This window comes from Carassius carassius, chromosome 26 (assembly GCF_963082965.1).
Source record: "Carassius carassius chromosome 26, fCarCar2.1, whole genome shotgun sequence".
NCBI lineage: Eukaryota > Metazoa > Chordata > Actinopteri > Cypriniformes > Cyprinidae > Carassius > Carassius carassius.
The window spans coordinates 29,372,642-29,395,876 of record NC_081780.1 but is presented as its reverse complement, the minus strand read 5'-3'; the positions used below and the strand labels follow the sequence as shown (position 1 = coordinate 29,395,876).

At 37.2% G+C, this 23,235-nt stretch overlaps 2 protein-coding genes across 6 annotated transcripts in view; one reads left to right on the top strand and one right to left on the bottom strand.

Annotated features, from left to right (window-relative positions):
• LOC132106047 (gastrula zinc finger protein XlCGF26.1-like) overlaps positions 1-3,933 on the top strand; it is a 161,006-nt gene extending 157,073 nt beyond the window's left edge. The window contains exon 3 of one of the 3 annotated variants that reach the window (XM_059511656.1): positions 2,479-3,933. In XM_059511656.1, coding sequence (XP_059367639.1) covers positions 2,479-3,662 — 1,184 coding nt within the window. In that variant the 3' untranslated portion in view covers positions 3,663-3,933. The remainder of the gene's footprint in view (positions 1-2,478) is intronic. The other 2 variants (XM_059511658.1, XM_059511657.1) reach the window with 2 other exon arrangements.
• Positions 3,934-11,617: 7,684 nt separating this feature from the next.
• Positions 11,618-20,849, bottom strand: LOC132106092 (gastrula zinc finger protein XlCGF8.2DB-like). 3 transcript variants are annotated; one of them, XM_059511722.1, is made up of 3 exons: positions 20,825-20,849; positions 19,992-20,121; positions 11,618-12,767 (listed from the first exon to the last, which is right to left on the bottom strand). In XM_059511722.1, exons 2-3 carry the CDS (start codon positions 20,074-20,076, stop codon positions 11,734-11,736), a joined length of 1,119 nt encoding a protein of 372 aa, XP_059367705.1. In that variant the 5' UTR covers positions 20,077-20,121; positions 20,825-20,849; the 3' UTR covers positions 11,618-11,733. The 3 variants fall into 3 exon arrangements, 2 of the variants coding, with proteins under 2 accessions (XP_059367705.1, XP_059367704.1); XM_059511721.1 differs by lacking the exon at positions 20,825-20,849 and having other exon boundaries at positions 19,992-20,182; XR_009424026.1 differs by lacking the exons at positions 11,618-12,767; positions 20,825-20,849 and adding an exon at positions 19,380-19,678 and having other exon boundaries at positions 19,992-20,182.
• Between the last annotated feature and the right edge of the window lie 2,386 nt (positions 20,850-23,235).

Below are 23,235 nucleotides of genomic sequence, written 5' to 3'. Positions count from 1 at the left end.
CAGTCTCAGGTTTGTACGAGTTCTTGTTTTTCTATATTAATAATGTGGTATAGTTAAGCAATATCAATCGGGGAAGAAGTGTACTGCTTGGCCGAATATTAGCACGATTGCAAATGCGATGCTGATTTTATGCAATTCATAAGAAACTAAAATTAAGTGACTCTTAAAAGAACAGTTTTGTCTAATTTGCTCTGTTACTAAAATGAAGTAATCTAATGGAAAACACTACCAAATACTTTTTAAAGCATGTATTTTATAATTTGTAACGAAATACATTTTAAAAGTATCTTTCCCAACGCTGCCAATAAATTGTCGATAATGTTTATGTTTGACCCCCACTGGAAGATAAATCTGAGTGTTGTCAGCATAACAGTGAAAAGATACGATATACGTATATCATATCAGATCACATGCAAGGAAAGCCTCCACATTATAAATTACAGAAACCAAATGTGCCATTGTGTTTTTGTAATTGTTGAAAGTCAAACTAATAAAATAAAACTAATATTATATTAATTGCACAGCTGCAATAGGGCCCCCTTGTGGTTCAATATGCAACTTACATACTTTGCATATAGAGATCGCTAATGTGTCGTCATCGTGACGTATTCCCAGTGGTGAACGCAAAGCATTTTGGGAATCTGCGGCACAAACATTAGGCGCCAGACTTCTTTGCATGGAGGGAAGAACGCAGTGTTCAAGATGCCGTCTACCTGCTGTGTTATAAACTGCAATAGTCGTTCTCACGATAGCAGTGGTATAAAGCTTAAGAACGGAATATCCTTTTATCGTTTTCCAGCGCGGAAAAATAATAGTACAAGCCATGTTTCAGAGGTGACAAAAAGGCGACGAATGGCATGGATAGCAGTGGTAAGGAGACCAAGATTACCTTCGATAACACTCCACCACACATGATGGTGTGTTCAAAGCATTTTCACAAAGGTTAGTTACAATTACTCTCTGTAAATGTTAACTAGCATGACATGGCAAGATAATGAGCTTAAGTTACCAATGTACTAAAGCATAACGTTAATCAGTTTTAAATGTTGTACATCTAGGCTACATTGCAATTTATTTGGTGACTGTTTGCAGGCAAACCTGCCTATGAAATGTTGGAGTGATCCTGCTTTTATTACAGGAATAAATTAGTTTAAAATATATTAAAATAAGAAAGTCACTTTAAATTGTCATAATATTTCACAATATTACTGTTTTTATTTTTTTTTTATCAAATAAATGCAGCCTTGGTGAGCAGAAGATGCATCTTTTAAAAACATTTAATAATCTTACTGACCCCAAACTTTTGAACGTTAGTGTATGTTGCCCCCTGTGTATAGCTAATCTGGATTCCTCAGGAATAGAGGTGGTGATATGACACGATTTCTTTATATTGTTACTGTCAGACACTACACCTGCACCTGAGATGGAAGGTCCTGTGAATCGGGCACGGTCCACACCACTCATGAGACTGAGCTGAAGACTTTGCTGGATAAAATTGTGCTGTGCTTTGACCAATACGTGTCCAAGTATTGTTGTTAAGGCGTCGTGTTAGAATTATACACCATGCTCGCATCTAATATGTAAATGTTTTTTTGTTTTCCAAAAGATTTTGTAATGTCTCTTCTCACATGTAATGTATTTTAGCCATGTCTGTAAATAAAATACACAAAGATTGAATGCAATTCTGCCTCCTTTGTCTGTATTAAGGAAGAATTGTGCAAAATCAGTGTTCTTTTTTTGTTGCAAACACAATTACATAACTTAAATAGTAGTAACAACCAACTTAATTTCAGTTTCTTTACATATTTAACATGTAAATACATTTAGATGAATACATTTACATTATAAAGAGTCCATAGAAATGATGAGAAACTGACAATGTATGAGGTAGGTTGTGGGTGATAAGTCACAGACGCATGGCTCTTCTCTGGCTGGTCTAAATGAACCACTGTATAGGACAGTTCTGATTATCGCAAGCAAACATGTCATCAAGCTCTTCAGGCTTCTGCAAAAGCACCACAACACAGCCTTTTCACATGCCCTTCTTTTGGGCTGGAGGGTGTTACCTTGACCAGTCGCTCTGCTCGTAAGAATCGAGTCCTATCTCATTTTTCTCGTCGTATCTCATCTTTGCATTAGGATTTAGTTTCAGGCGGTATGGTCCGACAATGTTTTCTTTAGCCCGCTGCATTTTGTAGGATTATATTCTGTTTTTCCACGCTAATTTATCACTAGCCTGCTATGCCAGACCATGTTAACTGAACAAACATACCCATAATTCTTTGCGTTCTGATGACGTTGCCGCCCAGTTGGTCACATGTGTTAGCGATCTCTATAGGGAGGACTTGCACTGTTTATTCTCTGTGCAATCAGTCCCCCAGACTAAGATGATGCAGTGTGATTGGCAAGAGCTCTAGCTGCTGCGTTAAAATGGTGTTAACTGGTGCTTCTCTTTCTTTCTTTCTTTCTTTATTTCAGACCTGATGGCACTGAAAGAGGAGAGTCAAGAATTGAATGAAACGGAAGAGAAAGATCAAAATGAGAAACATGATTTCAAAACAGAAGAAAAATCAATTAGTTGCTCACAGATGTCCTCACCAGAAAAAGCTCAAAAAACACAAAACCCAAACCTTAGACCTTTCACCTGCCAACAGTGTGGAGAAATTTTCATTAACAAAGAAAGCCTTGAAGTCCACATGAAAATTCACATGGAAAAGAAGCCATTAATATGCCCTCAGTGTGGAAAATGTTTTGCACGGAAAAATCACCTTAATGACCACGTGAGAACTCACACTGGAGAGAGACCTTACATCTGCGAACAGTGTGGAAAGAGTTTCACAAGTAAAGGAAACCTTAATTCCCACATGAGAATTCACACTGGAGAAAGACCATTTACCTGCCAACAGTGTGGAAAAACGTTCAGTCGAAAAGAAAGCCTTGAAGTCCACATGAAAATTCACATTGATAAGAAGCCGTTAATATGTCCTCAGTGTGGAAAGTGTTGTACATGGAAAAGTCAACTTGATTCCCACATGAGAATTCACACCGGAGAGAAACCTTTCACCTGCGAACAGTGTGGAAAGTGTTTTACACAAAAAACACAACTTAATGCCCACATGAAAATTCACACTGGAGAGAAACCTTTCCCCTGCAAACTGTGTGGGAAGAGTTTCACGCATAAAGTCAATCTGAAGACTCACATGCGAACCCACACTGGAGAGAGACCTTTCGTCTGCCAACAGTGTGGAAAGAGCTACAGACATAATGTAAACCTTAATAATCACATGAAGTTTCACTCAAGACAAATCTTTAACTGTTATCAGTGCGAAAGAAGTTTCACAGACATGAATGAACTCAAGAATCATGTAATAGTTCACACCAGAGAAGACTCCTTCATGTGCCATCACTGTGGAAAGAGTTTCTCAAGAAAAGATATCCTCAATATTCACGTGAGAGTTCACACTGGAGAGAAACCTTTCCCCTGCCAACAGTGTGGAAAGAGCTTCACTGCTAGAGGAAACCTTGCAACTCACATGAGAGTTCACACTGGAGAGAAGCCGTACAAGTGTCCTCAGTGTGAGAAGAGTTTCACATATAAAAACAGCATGAAACTGCATTTGCAAACTCATTCTGGGAAGAAATCATTATTCTCCACAGAGTGACAAGGTTTAGAAAAAGGAGTGATTTCTACAGACATCTGCACATTCTTTCTGGAAGACAATTCAATTGTGAAAAGTATTTCATAACATTATGACATGAATGTTAAAATATTGAGGTTGAAGTCATAGCAAAGCCAGTGTATTGAAAAAAGCATGAAGAAATGATAATGTGAAAGCTCAACCAACTACACTGCAAAAAAATTAATATCTGTGGCGTCCATCCTTTCATTTTTCACATGTATTGAAAACCGCAATAAAGTGTTCTACAGGTTTAAGTGGGTTCCAGCTCCTGAACTTCAGTAATATTGTTGTCTATTCTGAGGTAAATAATATTAAGTGACTATTCACAAGATGTTTTATTCACGGAGTGTAAATTGATTGAAAAAGAATGTTCGTCCTTTTTACAACATGTAATATAAGTCTCTGTAAACTTTCGGCTCAAAATACTCCACATATCATTTTGAAAATGCCTATTTTGAAAGGAAGCAGAAACACACATTTTTTATGCTTGTCTCTTTAAATCAGGGTTTCTGCAGCAATTTTAAGCTCAAATTGAAGACTTTTTTTTAAGACCGGCACAAATAAAATTAATACCATATGAGCGGGGTTGGGCAATGTCTATAGTACCATATTAAACTGTAAAATGCATAATTTACAGTTCAAGATACAAGTTTTCACAAAAACAAAATGTTACATAGATGAGTCAAAAGTATTTATTATATTTATTTCAACAATTATTGATAAAATATCAATTAAATTATAAAAATTAGAGGGATGCGATAGACAAAAAATATATGTAGAAAGTTTTCTGGGTTTTTATCGATAACGGTAATTAGTGTTGTGCTGATATCTTACCTCTAATTGTGCTAAAAGCTGGCTCCTGAATTTTGTTATATTCTTCATCTTCTGTGTGGTAAGTTCACAGCAGTAATAGAAATCAATGGTTTCCAACTAGTTTTATGGCCATTTTTACTTTTAAGCCATTTTTTCTAAAAGCGTGCACCATCTTTTAAGTCAAATACTTGCATTTGAGATTTTACCAAGCAAATTAAATCAGTCTCAACAAAATTGCAATGCAGAGGAAACCCAGAAACAGCATTAGAAGTGTCATTTAGATGCATTTACACACTGTTTAATGCAGCTTTGAGGGACACACAAAATTAAAACTGCCAATAGGTGGCAGCAAGTCACTGTTAAGTGATTCATTCAGAAACCAAAGAGATGCAAAACAGCACTGTCTACATCAACAATATCCGTATCTTCTGCACCACTCCCTTTCTCAAACACCCAGACCCCCAACTCCCCTTCGTTGTGGAGGTGGATGCCTCCACCACAGGGGTGGGAGGTATTGTCTTAGTACCACTGAGAGCCACCCCTTCTCCACTCTTCCACATTCTACTCCGAGAAGCTTACCCCAGCGAAACAAAACTATGACATCGGGAACAGAGGGAAGAGAGGCGTCACTGGCTGGAGAGAGCTTAACACCCGTTCACAGATCACAAGAATCTAGAAAACCTTCAAAATGCTAAAAGACTCAACTATTTCACTCAGTTCAACTTCACCATCACTTACCATCCAGGTCACAAGAATGTCAAAGCAGACTCTCTCTACCGCAGGGGTTGCCAACTTGGTGCCCTTGGGCTCCAGGTCGCCCACAAGGACCACATGAGTCCCCCGCGGCCTGTTCTAAAAATAGCTCACCATAGCGCCACTTACCAATGAGCTGAATGTAATTTTTTTGTTGCTATTCTCTTTTAAATCACACTTGCTTTGGTGTGAATTTGAAAATGACAATAAAAAAAAAAAACCCAAACCTTTAAAAAATGTTTCATATCAGAGTAGAGCTAGCTGGTCTCCACGGCAACCTTTGCCGCAGTGAAGGTGAGGAGATGCTTTACTTCTGAAGACATGGCAGAAAAATTAAAGAAAGCTATGGCAGCATTTCACAGCCATTAATAACCGAGCATACAACTGATGTTTGTGTGTGCGATAAATCACTTCCACGCAAGTAAAACAAAATCTGACGCGAGAAAATGGGAGCTCGCAAACTCATTTCAAACTCTCTCGCTTTGTGACCTCCTCTGCACGCAATAAAAGCCCTTGTGCACACTCGATCTTCTCACCTGCTTGCATGAACACTTTTATTTTTGTCAGTTGTGGGGCGGGGCTTGCTGTTTTAATTGTTACCTCAAATATCATTGATTACTCCCCTTTTCCTGAAGTCAGTATTAGACGCCTGTTATTAGATGATTAATAATTCACTTGACTTTACAAAGGCCTTCATCAGTGGACCAGATACATGTGAGTTATCATTTCATTTGCTTGTTTTATTTATTTTTGAAAAATCGTATCAAAGGTAATTAAAGGTAATTAAAAGTAATTAAAGGTAAATTGAGCAGATTTGTTATTTAAGAAGTGTGTATCAAACTGGTAGCCCTTCACATTAATCAGTGCCCAAGAAGTAGTCTTCAGGTTCAAAAAAGGTTGATGACTCCTACTCTATCGCCTTCATCAGCCTGACAGTCCCTCAGCACCCGAACTCATTCTTCCTCCAGCCAACATAGTCAGTACTATTCAATGGGATTTGGACAAACAGATACACCTCGCCACTTTTACTGAACATGCTGTGCTGGGAGGCCCAAAACGGAGGACCTTTGTACCGACCTACTTTCGTTTAACCCTTCTGGGCTCCATTCATGCTTCACTGGGCTCTGGACATCCAGGCAGCCAGTGAACTCTCTCGCAACTCCAAGCTCTGTACAGGTGGCCCAGTATGGCCCACAATGTCTCCCAGTTTGTCTGCTGCTGCTCAGTCTGTGACGTATCCAAATTTCTACGTCACCGACCTTCTGGAAAACTTGTTCTTCTCCCTATTCCACGTCGATCCTGGTCACACATCGGAGTCAATTTTATCACGGATCTTCCTCGCTCGGACAACCATACCTGCTTTCTCGGAGTAGTTGATTGGTTTTCCAAAGCCTGCAAACTTATTCTTCTCAAGTGTTTACCCACCTACTTAAGAGACCACAGAATACTTATTCCATCACGTCTTTCACAACTATGGCCTCCCGCAGAACATCGTCTCCATCATGGGCCCCAGTTTATATCCCAGGTTTGGAAATCCTTTTTCAATCTCCTAGGTGTTACCATCCATTATTCATTTGGGAGAAAAAGAAGAAGAAGAATTAAAGCTGCAAGCAAAATTTTGTTATTATGTGTGGATACAAATAAAAGTAGACCCTTTACAGATTTGATTGATGTATTGCTCTTATATGTACGATCAAAACTGAAAGTGTAGTTTGAATGTTTTTCAGGTAATTGGGAAAAAATGCCTCATATACGTGGGGATCGACTCCAGAGGGTTAAAATAATGAATAAATAAAAATGCAAATGTAAGAGCGGCATGACCCCAGGAGGGATGAAGACCATCTCTTTTAAACAGGTCAGGTCTGCCCCAAAAGCTCGTCCAATTGTCTATGAAACCTATGTTATTCTGTGGGCACCACTTAGACATCCAGCCATTGAGTGATGACAATCTGCTATGCATCTCATCACCACGGTAAGCAGGGAGGGGACCAGAGCATATTACAGTGTCTGACATCGTGCTTGCAAGTTCACACACCTCTTTAATGTTATTTTTAGTGATCTCCGACTGGCGAAGTCGAACATCATTAGCGCCGGCATGAATAACAATCTTACTGTATTTACGTTTAGCATTAGCCAGCACTTTTAAATTTGCCAAGATGTCAGGCGCTCTGGCTCCCGGTAAACATTTGACTAATAGCACATTTGTTTGATAAACTTAGAAAAAATTGCAATAGGCACGAATTGAAATGCTAATGACATGGTAACGAATGCTAACATGCTACACTCACGGTTTTAGACTAAAAGCAATCGGTCAAATTAATCAGATTAGGTTGATGGATAATATCAGAAATATGGTGGGAATTAAGTTATATTTTATAACTAAACGACAGAGTGATAGTAAGATAAATATTCTACAGAAAAACAAAGCTACACAGAGCTACAATCACAAACCAGTAACATGGAAGACAGGACGCAGGAATAATCTGTAAAATACTTTGGTTAAAACTTCTCAATTTAAGTGTAAAACTCACCCTTTTTACCTTATCAAAATCAGCTCTGCATAAATCAACCCATTTTTTGCATGTTGCTTTAAATGCTAAAGAGCTGCTGACCCCTCCCCACATAACTTTATTAGAAATAGCAAATTCATAGATTCATAAAAAAAAACCTTAAACTGACTTCTGTTTTAAGTAAAGCTGGATCACATATGATTTGAGCAAACATACATTTATTTATGTACATCAGGATCGGCACATTCCATTAAAGAACAAATGTAATCCACTGCTTATTCAGCAGCTCAGATGTTGGGAGTAAATTACTTCTGCTATGTTCATTATTACATCAAAAAACAAAGCACCTCAATCACTTAGGAGTCATTCTTGTCTACATTTGCTCAGGCGGTGAAACAATGGCAGACTGATGACAGCTCACTCGGGACGGGTCTAAGGTAAGATGGCACTGTCAATCAACAATTCTGGAAGGGCCTTTGTCTGTGTGACGTTACACAAAAGTTGGGAACAGCCTGATCTTACAAAAATTATATTTTCAATGATTAATTAAATCCACTTGGTGGATTTTCATCATTATAGGGTAGATGTGTACAGTCGTGGCCAAAAGTTTTGAGAATTACATAAATATTGGAAATTGGAAAAGTTGCTGCTTAAGTTTTTATAATAGCAATTTGCATATACTCCAGAATGTTATGAAGAGTGATCAGATGAATTGCATAGTCCTTCTTTGCCATGAAAATTAACTTAATCCCAAAAAAACCTTTCCACTGCATTTCATTGCTGTCATTAAAGGACCTGCTGAGATCATTTCAGTAATCGTCTTGTTAACTCAGGTGAGAATGTTGACGAGCACAAGGCTGGAGATCATTATGTCAGGCTGATTGGGTTAGAATGGCAGACTTGACATGTTAAAAGGAGGGTGATGCTTGAAATCATTGTTCTTCCATTGTTAACCATGGTGACCTGCAAAGAAACGCATGCAGCCATCATTGCGTTGCATAAAAATGGCTTCACAGGCAAGGATATTGTGGCTACTAAGATTGCATCTAAATCAACAATTCATAGGATCATCAAGAACTTCAAGGAAAGAGGTTCAATTCTTGTAAAGAAGGCTTCAGGGCGTCCGAGAAAGTCCAGCAAGCGCCAGGATCATCTCCTAAAGAGGATTGAGCTGCGGGATCGGAGTGCCATCAGGAATGGCAGCAGGCAGGTGTGAGCGCATCTGCACGCACAGTGAGGACAAGACTTCTGGAAGATGGCCTGGTGTCAAGAAGGGCAGCAAAGAAGCCACTTCTCTCCAAAAAAAACATCAGGGACAGATTGATCTTCTGCAGAAAGTATATTGAATGGACTGCTGAGGACTGGGGCATAGTCATATTCTCCGATGAAGCCCCTTTCCGATTGTTTGGGGCATCTGGAAAAAGGCTTGTCCGGAGAAGAAAAGGTGAGCGCTACCATCAGTGCTGTGTCATGCCAACAGTAAAGCATCCTGACACCATTCATGTGTGGGGTTGCTTCTCATCCAAGGGAGTGGGCTCACTCACAATTCTGCCCAAAAACACAGCCATGAATAAAGAATGGTACCAAAACACCCTCCAACAACAACTTCTTCCAACAATCCAACAACAGTTTGGTGAAGAACAATGCATTTTCCAGCACGATGGAGCACCGTGCCATAAGGCAAAAGTGATAACTAAGTGGCTCGGGGACCAGAATGTCGAAATTTTGGGTCCATGACCTGGAAACTCCCCAGATCTTAATCCCATTGAGAACTTGTGGTCAATCCTCAAGAGGCGGGTGGACAAACAAAACCCACTAATTCTGACAAACTCCAAGAAGTGATTGTGAAAGAATGGGTTTGCTATCAGTCAGGATTTGGCCCAGAAGTTGATTGAGAGCATGCCCAGTCGAATTGCAGAGGTCCTGAAAAAGAAGGGCCAACACTGCAAATACTGACTCTTTGCATAAATGTCATGTAATTGTCGATAAAAGCCTTTGAAATGTATGAACTGAATTATATTTCAGTACATCACAGAAACAACTGAAACAAAGATCTAAAAGCAGTTTAGCAGCAAACTTTTTGAAAACTAATATTTATGTAATTCTCAAAACTTTTGGCCACGACTGTATATGCACTGCTAACACACATATATGTTCATGTAAAAGTGAATTTAGCATCTGATAACACCTTTAAAGCCAGGTTTTAATAGTCTTAGTCCAAACAGTGGAATCACAGCTTGATTTTGGGCTTGCGGCTTGAAGTGCAAGGCTATTGGCATGCTCAACAGTGGAAAATCAGCTCATTAGGAACAGGTCGTTAGAAGTGCCATGATGGAAGAGAGTGACAGACTCTAATGTTGGTATTTTTCAAGATGGAAGGAACCTGGAGGATTATGTGTTAATATAATCTTATAATCTTCTTTTTCATGGTTGGGAATGTTTTCAGTCCAATAAAGATGATGGTAGAAGAAGATTATAAAGTAAACTGGTTTATTAAAGGTAAACTCAGGAAATCCAATAGAAAAAGGAATCAACAATACAACATGTAGAACACCACACTAGCTCTTAACAGAAACAATACACGATCCTGGACTTAAAATGCACGGTCTCAAAGAGGACTAGTTAATGAGTAGCCATAGTGACTAATGTCTGGCAGGAAAAATACAACAGGTTACAAGAGGATATACATATTAAAAGTCCATGAAATGAAAAACAAACAGGCAGAATGTCAATTACATTTGTAATAATATCTCCTAATCTTCAGCAGAGAAGATTATCATATTGAGGCTCTCCGTGTTCTTTCAGATAGGGCTGTTCTGGAATCGATTCCTCACTGTTATTTTCTTAGATTGAAGGAACCTAATCTCACCATGATGACTGCCGAATAGGTCATATAATGTATCCTTCCTATAACAGGAAGCTTTGTTTGTAAAAAAATAAATAAATGTGCACAGTTTATCTCAATGATGAAGTTTACTTTGTATACTTTGCACAATATTAACAAAATGTATACTGAAACAAAATAACCTGAATATTAATGGCTGATAGAGCTCATGGTTTATCTGTCAATCAGATGCGCTCTCGGCCACTGATCTATGCTCGTGACGTGTTTTTTTATAATTATCATTGGCTGATAGAAACGTAAAAAAAAAATAGTATTTTAGATGGTTATAAAATCAAGACCCTCAATGACGTCATGATCTCATGATCGTCATGCAGAGCTCAAAATTGTGGACAATTTTGGACCAGTTCTACCATAAAATATCATCCGAATCTATATCTTTTTTTCTTTTATATAAAATTTAAAATAATCTTTTATCTCACAACTGTTGTAATTATGCTTGTGAAATGGAAGGCTACATCCTAAAATTCAAATGATCGGTATCGACTCGTTTTCTTTCGGTTTATTTTTGTGAATTTAAATGTGTGCAGCCTTTGTCAGATGTATCCTTTCTCTGAATGAGGAGTCGATTCTCCTTCGATTCCCAACGCCTCGGAATCTATTCTCTTTGGAATCGATTCCCAGCCCTAGTTTCAGGTGTCTACACTCCAGTGTTAATCACATAATCAGGTTCAAACGCTGAGATGACATAACATTTATAGGCCTATCGAGTGTTGGAAGTTGGATTTGCTTGGTTTTGTCAACTCTAAACCTACTCTGAATTAGTTAATCTAGCTTCATGCAACAGGTGGCAGAAGCAAGGTTGAAGACCTATGATTTACAGCACAGAGGGAGTGGAGCAAAGCAGATATATTCAGTTAATGTCGATGGAAGCCAAGATTCACTAAAACTAAAAGTCATTTTTCTTTTCTCTAAGGGCTTTTCCCTCATGCACTGCACATTTTGCATGTCTACCTTATCCTTATCTGACAAGCACAATTCAAGTCTTGCAATTTATGTTATTTAAAACTCCTTTGACACAAATAGGGTCTCGAACACATGCACAGATGCATCAAGTGTGATGGCCGAATACATTTTACACATGACGGCTCACATGACTGTTAAAGTTTCTTTTAATTTTGAAACTCTTTCCACAATGATGACAGGTGAATGGCTTCTCTCCAGAGTGAACTCTCATGTGAGACTGTAGGTTTACTTTAATGGCGAAACTCTTTCCACACTGTTTGCAGGAGAACGGTTTCTCTCCAGTGTGAATTCTAATGTGATTCTTAAGGAGAAATTGCTTTGAGAAACTCTTTCCACAGTGATGGCACATGTTGGGCTTCTCTCCGGTGTGAGTCATTACATGAGTCTTAAGATCATCTCGGTCTGTAAAACTCCTTCCACACTGATGACAAATGAAAGAGTTTTCCCTTGAGTGAATAGTCATGTGGTAACTAAGAGTTGCTCTAAATCTGAAACTCTTTCCACACTGATCACATATAAAGGGCTTCTCTCCAGTGTGAGTTCTCATGTGAGTGTTAAGATTTCCTTTGCATGAAAAGCTCTTTGCACACACTTGACAGATGTAAGGTCTCACTCCTGTGTGAAGAGTCATGTGGGTATTAAGGTCCCCTTTACGTGTGAATCTCTTTCCACACTGGTCACATGTGATCGACTTCTCTCCAGAGTGAACTTTCAAGTGAGTGTCCAGATGTACTTCTTGTGAAAAGCTCTTTCCACACTGTTTGCAGGTGAAAGGCCTCTCTTTTGTGTGAACTCTCATGTGAGTCGTAAGGTATTTATTTAATTTGAAAGTCTTTCCACACTGGTTGCACATGAAAGGTTTCTCTGTGGAGTGAATAAATACATGGATTTTAAGGCATTTCTTTTTTGAGAAATTCTTTCCACACTGATCACATACAAACATCTTTTTAGCATGAACACTCTTGTGGGTTTCAAGGTTTTGTTTTTGTGTTTGATTAGGTTTGGTCTTCTGAGCTCTTCTTCGGGAGGAAATCTTTTCAGTCAGTCTGGGTTTTTCTCCCGTCATGAAATTGCGTTGAATCTGACACAGATTTTTCTCTTCCACTTCGAGTTCTTGACTCTCCATTTTCAGCAGCATCAGGTCTAAGGGGAAAAAAAAGAGACAAGTACAATTTCACCCATGAAACTTCATGCGGTCTTGACAAATGACCGTGAACAGATTTGACTGTATCAGTGTGTAAGCATTGGACAGAGGAGAGCTTCACTGGCTCGGACAAAATAAGCTGCGGCAATGGAGAAAGTAAAGTTTGAGAAAGGAGACAGGAAGTAGGAATTACATTAAAGTAAATGTATCAAAACAATGAATTACACAGTAAATGAGTTTGGACTATTGACTAAACACACCAAGGCCCTGTCTACACCTGGAAGAAGCAGCATTTCAATCGATTGAATGTCAAGAGACACATTTCCATTTATAAACATTGCGATGATTTTTAGCAACATAATTTTGTAGCACAAATGTGATTTATAGTTCACTTCCCATATTTCCTTAATGTCTTGTACATCTGATGGTGTTAACACTAGATCTACCAAGGCAGTCAATTTTTTGCTTTTTAAATTTTGCAATGTAATGGCTTTGTAGGAATAAAACCCACTTAACTATAATTTCTTGACTTTTCTAAAATTAAAGTACATTTCTTACTATTTAAATTGATTAAAATTACTAAACAAAAGAGTTTTGAGTCCATCTACCTTGAATGGCCACAGTGGTCAAACTGATGGTTCGTTTTGCTAACGGTGTAGAATTTCAACTTTTGCGACTTTTCCCCGTTGAAGATGCACATCTGTTGCCAAGCAACTTTTGTTCTAGTTGTTTTTATATTCTATTGCTAAGATAAAATTAGGGATGCAACAATACCATTTTTTCAAAACCAATCCAATCCCAAAAATTCGGAGTATCTGCAGATACCGATCTAATCTGACACCAGTGAAGTTTTTTTTTTAATCAATGTAGATTTTCTATACTCTGTGTTGAACACACAAAAGAGTGATAATCAAGTCAACACAATCTACTACTTACAGACAACTTCCTTTTATTGAAAAATAACAAATGAACAAATAGTCAATCTATGACAAAAATACTATTGTAAACTATGTAAGTGGATTTTTCAGCAGCAAAAGATACTCTAGATTCTAGAAAAAAACAAAAGTGCACAATAATTTTGTAAAATCTAGTTAACATTTACAAATAAAAGTGAATAAGTCTAAAAATCTGGTAAAATGTTACACATTGCTCTTTGTATTGTTGTAAAATACATTCATGTAAAAACAAGTATATACATTTATATAGAAATACAAAATGTTTCTTTTAAATGTATAGATCAGTAATAAAGGCAGCAGCAGATCATAGATAGGACAGAACAAGAAAGACTATTAATAAAGAAAAGTATTATAATACTAAAGGCGCCAATACAGAGTGCTTATGTGCATCCCATGCGCAGAATGACGAGCTTGAAACAACACTGAGTCACAGTGAGCAGCTGCACAGCCCTCTGAGTCCACACAGAGAAGTTAGCACAACTTTTATAGTCTATGAGTACAACACACAAGCTGCTCTGCTCTGTGTTCATCTTCAGTTCTCTTTTCACAGCAGTTCAGTCAGTGTACGGTTTGAGTACATGAATTAATTTGGGATATTGGTTAATTTCGACTCAGAGCGAGTGTCAGCCACATTAAAAAAAGTGAATAACTTAATATGTGGATTAATGCTTACTCGAGACACGAACCGGTTCAAACGATTCAGTCCGATTTGGTCAACTGGTTCACTAAGAAGAACCAGTTAAATAATGATTTGTTCGCGAACCGGACATCACTAGTGCAAAGGGAAGAGATATTGATACATAGTGTATTATATCTGTGCGTTAATTTAATGAGCCTTTTCTTTGAACAGTTATAAACCTCAGTTACTGTGCGCTCTTGAAGAGAGTTTCATCATTTTGACTGTAACCGAAAGAAACACGCAGTTTGATTACTGAATGGAGGACGACAGACAGCCCCAGCAGAAAGAAGAGTTTATCTGAACTTGAATTTAATGTCTTAAATATTAATCTGTACCTCACATTGAACTATGGGTCAGCTTCAGAACACTTGAAATATAGTGCACACGTTTTGGTGCTTTATGTTTTTGTGCCTTTCGTGGGGCTCAAAAATAGGGCTGTCAACTTTTGTGAAAAAATCATTTTCGATTTTTAAGACATAAGTGTTCATTGAATCGATTGTAGAATCGATTTTCAATGTCTAAAAAAAAGACGTTTCCTTTTTCAACGTCAAATAACGGAGGAATGTAAAGAGAGCGCTGGAAACGCACAAGTCAGCAATTTTTCTTATTTATTGGCATGAAGTTTCGTGCAGAATAACAAACAGCAACAGGAGTGCAACATTCTCGAAATAAATATATATGCAGAGGGGACGGCTGCCATAACAAAAGAAAAACATCACTGCAGGCTTCAACCAGGCTGCATTTATGATTTAGGCTATTCAAAAATCTCCACGATTATTTAAAATAATGATTCAATCCATTTCAAACAACTGTTCAAAAAAATGAAACTTGAGAAACAGGCCATGTGTGTTTTTTTTATTGAACGTAACCGACACTAGGCGGCATAATGAAACGCGCAAAAAGGCTAGGGCCATTACAAATTTATTGGACAGGAAAACAAGTCGATCAACATTTTCAGGGTCCAGAGCAGAGCGTTTTTTATTCACTATATGTCCAGCTGTTGAGAAGACGCGCTCCAACCGCACTGATGTCCCAGGGACACTCAGCTGCGCAAGGTGGGGGTATTGCTGCCAATTTTCCTCCACAAAAGCCGGTCGCTGTCAGCTTGCAATGGTCCTTTTCATAACTCAGAATCTCCTGTAACTAGATGCGCGAATGAGCCGAATTCGCGTCTACCGCACCGCGATACCTCCAGACGCGCGTAAACATGTCTTTACATTGACTTAACATTGAAATAATTTGCGCCAGACGCTCTATTCGCGTTTGGAGGTCGCTTTCGACATCACTAGGTCTTATAGGCGTGTAAAATTGCTGGTATTTTCTGTCTAGCTTTTGCAACGCATACTGCACTTTCGGAATTCTTTATTTTCTTTTTCTGCTTGTTTGTGAGTTTTGTTACATGTATTTTTTTTAATTGTTTAATTATTTTAAAATTAATAGTGTAAAATCGATTCCCTATTTTCATTTTCGAAACTTTTTTTGGTTGGTCCGATCGATTGTACAATCAATTTTCGAACTAAAAGTGACAGCCCTACTCAAAAATAACACAGAATATTATACACAGGATCGGATTTGGATCGGTCTTATCTGACCAATGCCCGAGCGGATTGGAGGGTGAACACCTCCAATCCGACAACTGCATTCAATTTCTTACTGTTCAAAGTATGTTAAGGACTTTCCACATAGTGTGCGAAAAAGCTAAACAAATATCGTTGTGATGACGCACTGGAATAAAACAATAGATTTCTATGGATGCTTCTACATAGATAACATTTGCACTCTGAAAATGAAAAAAATAAAGAGAGATTTTTGAATTTCACAACGTAAAAACACGGGCTGTCAACTAGATTTGAGCCAAGATCACGTGACCGGAGCAGCTGCTGTTGCACAAAAGGGTAAAAGTGGTGGCACTGTTTCGAAAACCAGTGTAAACAACACAGAAGAAGAGAATCCCAGATAAGAGAAGAAAGTGGATGCTGAGTTCTTGTTATTGTTGATACTTGAGAACAGATTTATTCTCACATGTTCTTTATACAGAATAACATTTCTATTAATTCTCCTCTCAATTATGATCTGTAGAGCACCGTCCATTTACTTTCATGTGCGCATATGTTATGAGTCAGAGCGCGTTCACTCTAGATCTTCCGTATTAAATCAAGTGAAATTTTTAACACTATGTATTTTGTATGCAGCTCCTGGTATTTTTATAGCAATAAAATATGTCTATGACAAATATAAGCAGTGTAGCGTTGTTAAACAAAGTGCATGTTGTCTGCTTATAATATGAATCTGAATATGAAAATTAACTATAGATTGCAATCGGAAGTTATTACAAGCACTCGATAATGGTTTAAAGTGGGTAAGCAAATACATTAATAATTACATTTTTAAGTGTAGTTTGATGCTAATTGTACTTCTAATTACATTTTAGGATGTAACCTCTTCTTGTAAGTATTACAGATGACACATTGTGCTCTACTTAAAATAGGGCTGCCCTGACTAAAAGTCGATCATTTGAAGCATAGGCCGACTAATCGCACATTTATTAATAAACAACTTAAATTATAATGAGCTTTTAAATGTCTACATTGCCTATGGCCTCTAGTGCATGCATAAGCTTGACACAGCACAGCAACAAGAATTAATGATTATGTAGCTGTCAGGAAAAAAACAGTAAGGAGGTTGCATTAACATTTTAATAATTTATTGATGAACTAGTGCTTGCTTTTAGGGCTGTAGCTATCGAATATTTTAGTAATCGAGTATTCTACCAAAAATTCCGACGATTAATCGAGTAATCGGATAAAATGTGTTTTTGTTTCATTAAAGTGCAATATTAATTATGCAAGAGAAAATATGACTCCTGGGTCTCTTAAAATGCACAACTAAGTTTCCTTTTTTAGAAAAATTTTTTTTTTACTTTTTAAATGCATAAAATGCAATGCATACAATCAAAAATAAACATTTAATCATTACCCATTGTTTCTCTGTCTGTACTTGTACTGTGAACAATGACAATAAAGTTGACAGATGAAGTAAACACATGATAGGTAAAAATTGATAGCCTGAATGCACTGTAAGTCGCTTTGGATAAAAACGTCTGCAAAATGCATAAATTTAATTTTAATGTAAGTGCCATTCAGTTGGGGTTTAAAATAAATCATTTTCTGAGATGCACATTAAACACATAAAACATTCATTTAATTTATCTTTTAATTATTAAAAATTAAGCAAACTGAACTTTTTGGTAAACAAAGGGGATTTACTATTAAAAATAAAACATGGAAGAAATGTTGTGTGATTAAACCTTAAAAAAAACGGACTTTTATTTTGACGGGTTGACGTACCTGACGTACCTTTACAGTTCTGTGTATGTGATGTGACGCTAGTTTTACTCAAATCAAACGGTCAAATCCTCATGAAGTGACTGTCAGAGCAGTTTTGGAGATGTTGTTCATGTGTTCACGTCCATATTTAGTGAGACCGCAGACGCTGAAATCACCGGAGCTGGATTCCGCGATTCCCTCCACGTTTTCTGCATCGCTGAAATCATAGGGCCCTAGTTGTGGTATGCCAGCTCTATCTTGCAATGGACACACGCCACGACGTTCTCTTTACGTTTGCCCGCACCCTCAAATCAAAACACTGCTGACTCCTTGCAGTATGCGACTTCGGACGCAGCGCTTGTGTCTCCTTCCGCTTTGTGGGTGACGTAAACGCGTTGTCTCACATAAAAAAAAAATCATTGCGAAAGTACCTGACGTGAGTTTTAAAATAAATTAAAAGAGGCTTCGAGGCAGAGGAATTTGCCTCGATCATTTTTTGTAATCGAGTTACTCGAGGAATCGTTTCAGCCCTACTTGCTTTGTTTTCAGTTTGAGAGATAGCTGATGCATCTGTCTGCACGTTTAATACGGATTACATAATCTGAGAATATTTGTTTATTTGGAAGTTGACATTTGTCTCTCTCTATTTTTTTTTCATGTCTGTAAGACAAACATACACACAATCTCGCTCTCAAGTTCACAGAGACCAAGATGGCAGAAAGTACATACTGTTTGCTTTCTTTATTTTACAAAAGCACAATGTTTTGTTTTTATTGTGAGTGCACAAAAACAAAATACAGATTCAAAGGTTGTATTACTCTCATCTGTGTGACCAAATACTGTATGAGGGAGTATTTTAAGAGCAAGTGACTGCACGGACACCTCCATCTGTCCTTCAGTGAGCTACTGTTTAGCTTCTGCACTCTGCACATACACTTGAACAGCGCACATTTTTACACATTAATATTAGATTGAGTAGGCATGTTAACGTTACTGCTACTTACATATTTCAGATGATAAGCCACATTTAAGATCGATGATTGATCGCCGATGGTTTGGATGTCCTTCCTGATGTAGCCTACTGTATTACCTCAGACCAGGCGTTAAAAATCTGCGTGACTATTAGGGGGCAGCCCTACCTTAAATGTTTTTTTTTTTTGTGGACAGCTTATAAAAACGTCAGTCTTTGTGTTTTGTTTTTTTTTAGCTTGTTTGCTGTACAACTTGTCACAGCATCTTTTAGACATTGTTTTGTTTTCGGATATGAGTCAGAAATGACAAGGAGGCAGCTTCATGCAATACAAAGTTAATGGAGAAAGTTGAATCTAAGTATACATATAATAATAATAATAATAATTTTTTTTAAAGTTAGAGATGGTAATTTATTAATTTGTGCCAGGAGTGCACATTAGTCAAGCTGAATCAAAAAGAAAAACACACTTGCATTTATTTTGGTATCACAGAAATGCACAACTCCATTTCAATACAAAGGCTTGTACTTTTAGAAAAATATTCATAAAAATTGCATGTTTATGTCTCATTTCCATAGAAATCAGAATTTCTTTAACAACGACAAAAAACAGTGGTAGTCCAAGTAGTTTTTAGCATTGCATATAAATGTGTTTCTATCTCATGCAGTGATCAGAAGTTATTTCAGACACTCACTGCTGCCTGAAAGTGAGTTTTGAGATGAAAATAGTTTTAAATGTCCTAAACGGCAGTAGATGAGAAACGAGCAGTAGTTTTAAACTTCTGACTCAGATTAACTTTGTTCATGAGAACGCCTCAAGCCCCAGTTGGCCCACTTTGAACTAAGGTGTTGGTCAGACCAGAAGCCCCTGTCTGCTGGCCCAGTTTGTTCCTCCTATTTCTGTCGTGTGTCTTATTGTGATGAAGATCCCATACGTGGAGTTCAGGAGAAGAAACACTACATCAGCTTAATGTCAGCACTATTTAGGATGAGAAGTTAAAAACTACCAATTTATCTATGGATTGATTCAATAAATGTATGTATTAAATATTGATATTCAGGTGCATTAAAGTGTATTATGATTATATATTTGGCTCCGTGTAAAAATAAAATAAATTTAAATTGCAAGACTCAAATGACATCATAAGAGTAGTCCATCTGCCATCAGTGGATCAACCGTAATGTTATGAAGTGACGGTGACAGTGTTATTTACTTGGCAGTCTATGGGAATGACCATTTTCATTTTGTTGTAGAGTAACACTTTAAGGATCAAATGAGTGAGAAAACCAACCTGTTTGTGTCTCGGTATCTTCTTGTTTGATTCTGAAAGCTTCTTCAATCTTCACGTCTTCACTCTCCTCTTTAATAAACTCCATCTTTATCACTGGATCTCAATTGATTCAGGAGTTTTTCTCCGTGTTCTGTTTAAGATGAGAATTTAAAAAGACAAAAATATAAACCCAAAGTAAATCTCTGGTGAGGGAGTCATCAGTGATAGACAAAAATAGCCATAAAGATAAAAACAACTAAATAAACTATATACAAGCTTTATATTTGCGTTAAGATTAATATTTGGTGTTTTCTGAATTGTATATTATATTTAATGGCTTCCGGTTTAATGAAGACATTTACAGTTGGTTCGTAAAGTTGTCGTTACACATGTTTGTGTTTGTTTTCGTTGTTTACACTGTTTCGAGCAGAAGAGTCGAGCGATTCAAAACAATGACTCACTTTGAGAAGCAATTGATTCAATTGACTCGGAGTTTAAAAAGCTCCGATTCTTGCCAGTGACTGCATTCGTGTTTATGATAATCTGAGCCCGCATCCCAATGCGCATACCATCCATCCATAACTCTGAGATATTAGTCATTTTCAGTACTATTTAGGGCAGATATGTTGTATAGTATGTACACTGGGACGCAAGGGTGATTTTTTTCGAAATTGGGAACGAAATGAGACGTTCTGTCACACATGGTTCGTGAGCGCTTGTATTTACAACAGACTATTATTTGTCACCAGCGTTAGACAAGGCACTCAAACGTTACAATCGATTTATTTCAAAGTTTCATATGCATTCTAAACAAGCTGTATCGATTTAAATGCTAAATGGCTAAAAACACTCACCTTTCTTCAGCCGAATCACACACGGGCGCACGTTCATGACGTCACACCACCAGACCAAAATAAAAGTCCTTTGAACTAAAATCATAGGCTCTATCCGAAATCACCAAATACCAAACTCACGTTCACATTACAAGTGTTACTACTCCTTAACATATTGTTAAACAAATGTCTCTGTAGTTTGTTATTTCTTAAGCCACAATAAATATACTTGCTATTTGGTTAAAGATGATTTCATTAGAAGTCTGTGATTGTAAATGATTACATTGACACTGGGTTTAAAACTGTTGGTTTTGACTGTGTGAACAGAAATATTTAATTAATATGGTTGAAATTATTTTTTCTAAATGTTTATTTCTCAAGGTTAATTTATTAAATTCAATTATAGGAAACTGATTCACAAACATAACTTCCTCCCCTTAATGGCCATACATATAATAATATAATTATTATATACTACACACAGATTTTACTGATTTCAGTCAAATGAGCAATTTTGTGTTAAATACAGTTTTTTAGGTAATATTAATAATAAAAATGATGGTAAACATAAATGTTTTCCTTTATAAGCTTTATGACTATATGATTATATATTAATTTAAAACAGATGGAAAGAAAAAAGTAAACAACAGTTTTCCACTGGGACAGTACACTTAAAAGGACATCTTTGTATCTTATTTACCCCAAAAAGTTTCATAGTTGTACATTATGGTACATATTGGTACTTTAAGGTACTAATGTTCACCTTTTTGAGAAAAAAGTACAAATATGTCCTTATAAGGGTACTGAGAGTATATTGTTTACCTATTTCAAATTGTATTTTGTGTATGTAGTATGCACAGTACATGGCACACAGTAATGGACACTTGCACATTCACATGCTACTTTATTCTGTTCTATTCTACAGTCCATGTTTCAGGAATGAAAAAAAAACAGTAATTCAAAACAAACCATTGCAAAATAAATTATGTATTGAACTTAACTGACAAACATGTCAAGGTATGTTGACCCTATATCAATTATACAATAAGATTTAACATTTATGGCGCGTTTCCACTGAAATTACCCGGAACAACTGTACCATGAACTATTTTCCCCCAGACCTGTTGCTTTCTGCGTTTCCACCACGGTAAAGTACCGAGAAGATTAGGCAAATAGTCTGGTGACATAAGCCTGCACGCGTTTCTCAATACAAAGTGCGCTGATTTTGGACATGTATTCTCAGTAGTTCAGACTTTGCGCATTCGACTCGGGAGTAAGTATTGATGTCCGCGACGACGCAAGTCCTGTAAACCTGCAAACAGCAGCGTACTTGATAACTTCAGTCAGCTCACCTTTATGGAAGCAGATTAGTCTCAAATATAATTCACGCAAAAAACATGATTCACACATGCGTAGACAATTTTACATGCATGAAACCTAATTCACGTACACACAAAAAATATCCACGTGCGTTAAAAAAAAATATATATTCACAAAAAGCAATTCACATGCGCAAAATAAAATTATATACTCGTAAAATACATTTCACAAATGCAAAACACAATTCGTAGATATACAACTGTGCACAAAAACCTTTGAATGTTTAAAATGTATGAGTGTATCCTTGCATTTGAATGTGCAAATCGTCATTCACGTCCGAATCGCCTTAGATATGTGTGTGTGTGTGTGTTTTTGAGACTTTCCTGGCAGCATAACACTCGTAACACAGAGCAGTCGTACTCTTTAGCCAATCAGATTTAAGCTTATCAATCGACCAATCAGTATCACGTGAGGGCGGGCCTACCTGCATGTTACGTCATCAGCTTTCGACCAGTTCATGGCTGAGCAGAGGTAAGTGCAGTTGGGGGATGCGCCAAAATGAGGTGCCGGATCCGGCTGATTCCGGCACAAATTAAGCCCAGGCCAAAATGTATATTTGCAGAAAAAAAAATACAGGTTTATATTGAACATTAATGGAGCAACAGAGTTATCTGGGGAGTCCACGTATTTGTGGATTGTCAGCACGTCTTGACGCAGGAAATGTTTCACAATTCACAAATGCACAGGACACAATTCACAAATAAATGCCAAGCAAAGTTGTGGTTGTGATAAATATATATATTTGTGAATATATCTCATTTTATTTATTTGTGAATTTGATTAATGTTTGTGAAACTATAAGATTTATTCATGATTTATTATATCTCATTCTATTTATTAGTCAGTATGTTTAATGTTTGTTAAACTCTTTGCATTTATTTGTGGATCGTAATATATTTATTTGGAAAGGGTAAAGGGTCTACTTTTTTTGGATATAGACATAATAACAACAAAACTTTGTGCACTTATAAAATAAAGATAACAAACAAGGTGTGCTGTCTGCAGCCTTTGTCTGCGCTGATCTTCTTTTACAAACACATCATTAAAATGAA

Excerpts from the sequence above, each read along its gene's own strand:
- LOC132106092 (XM_059511722.1), bottom strand. The coding sequence starts at position 20,076 with ATGGAGTTTATTAAAGAGGAGAGTGAAGACGTGAAGATTGAAGAAGCT. Across the intron at positions 12,768-19,991 it reads AGATACCGAGACACAAACAG|ACCTGATGCTGCTGAAAATG; the intron begins GTTGGTTTTCTC and ends TTTTCCCCTTAG.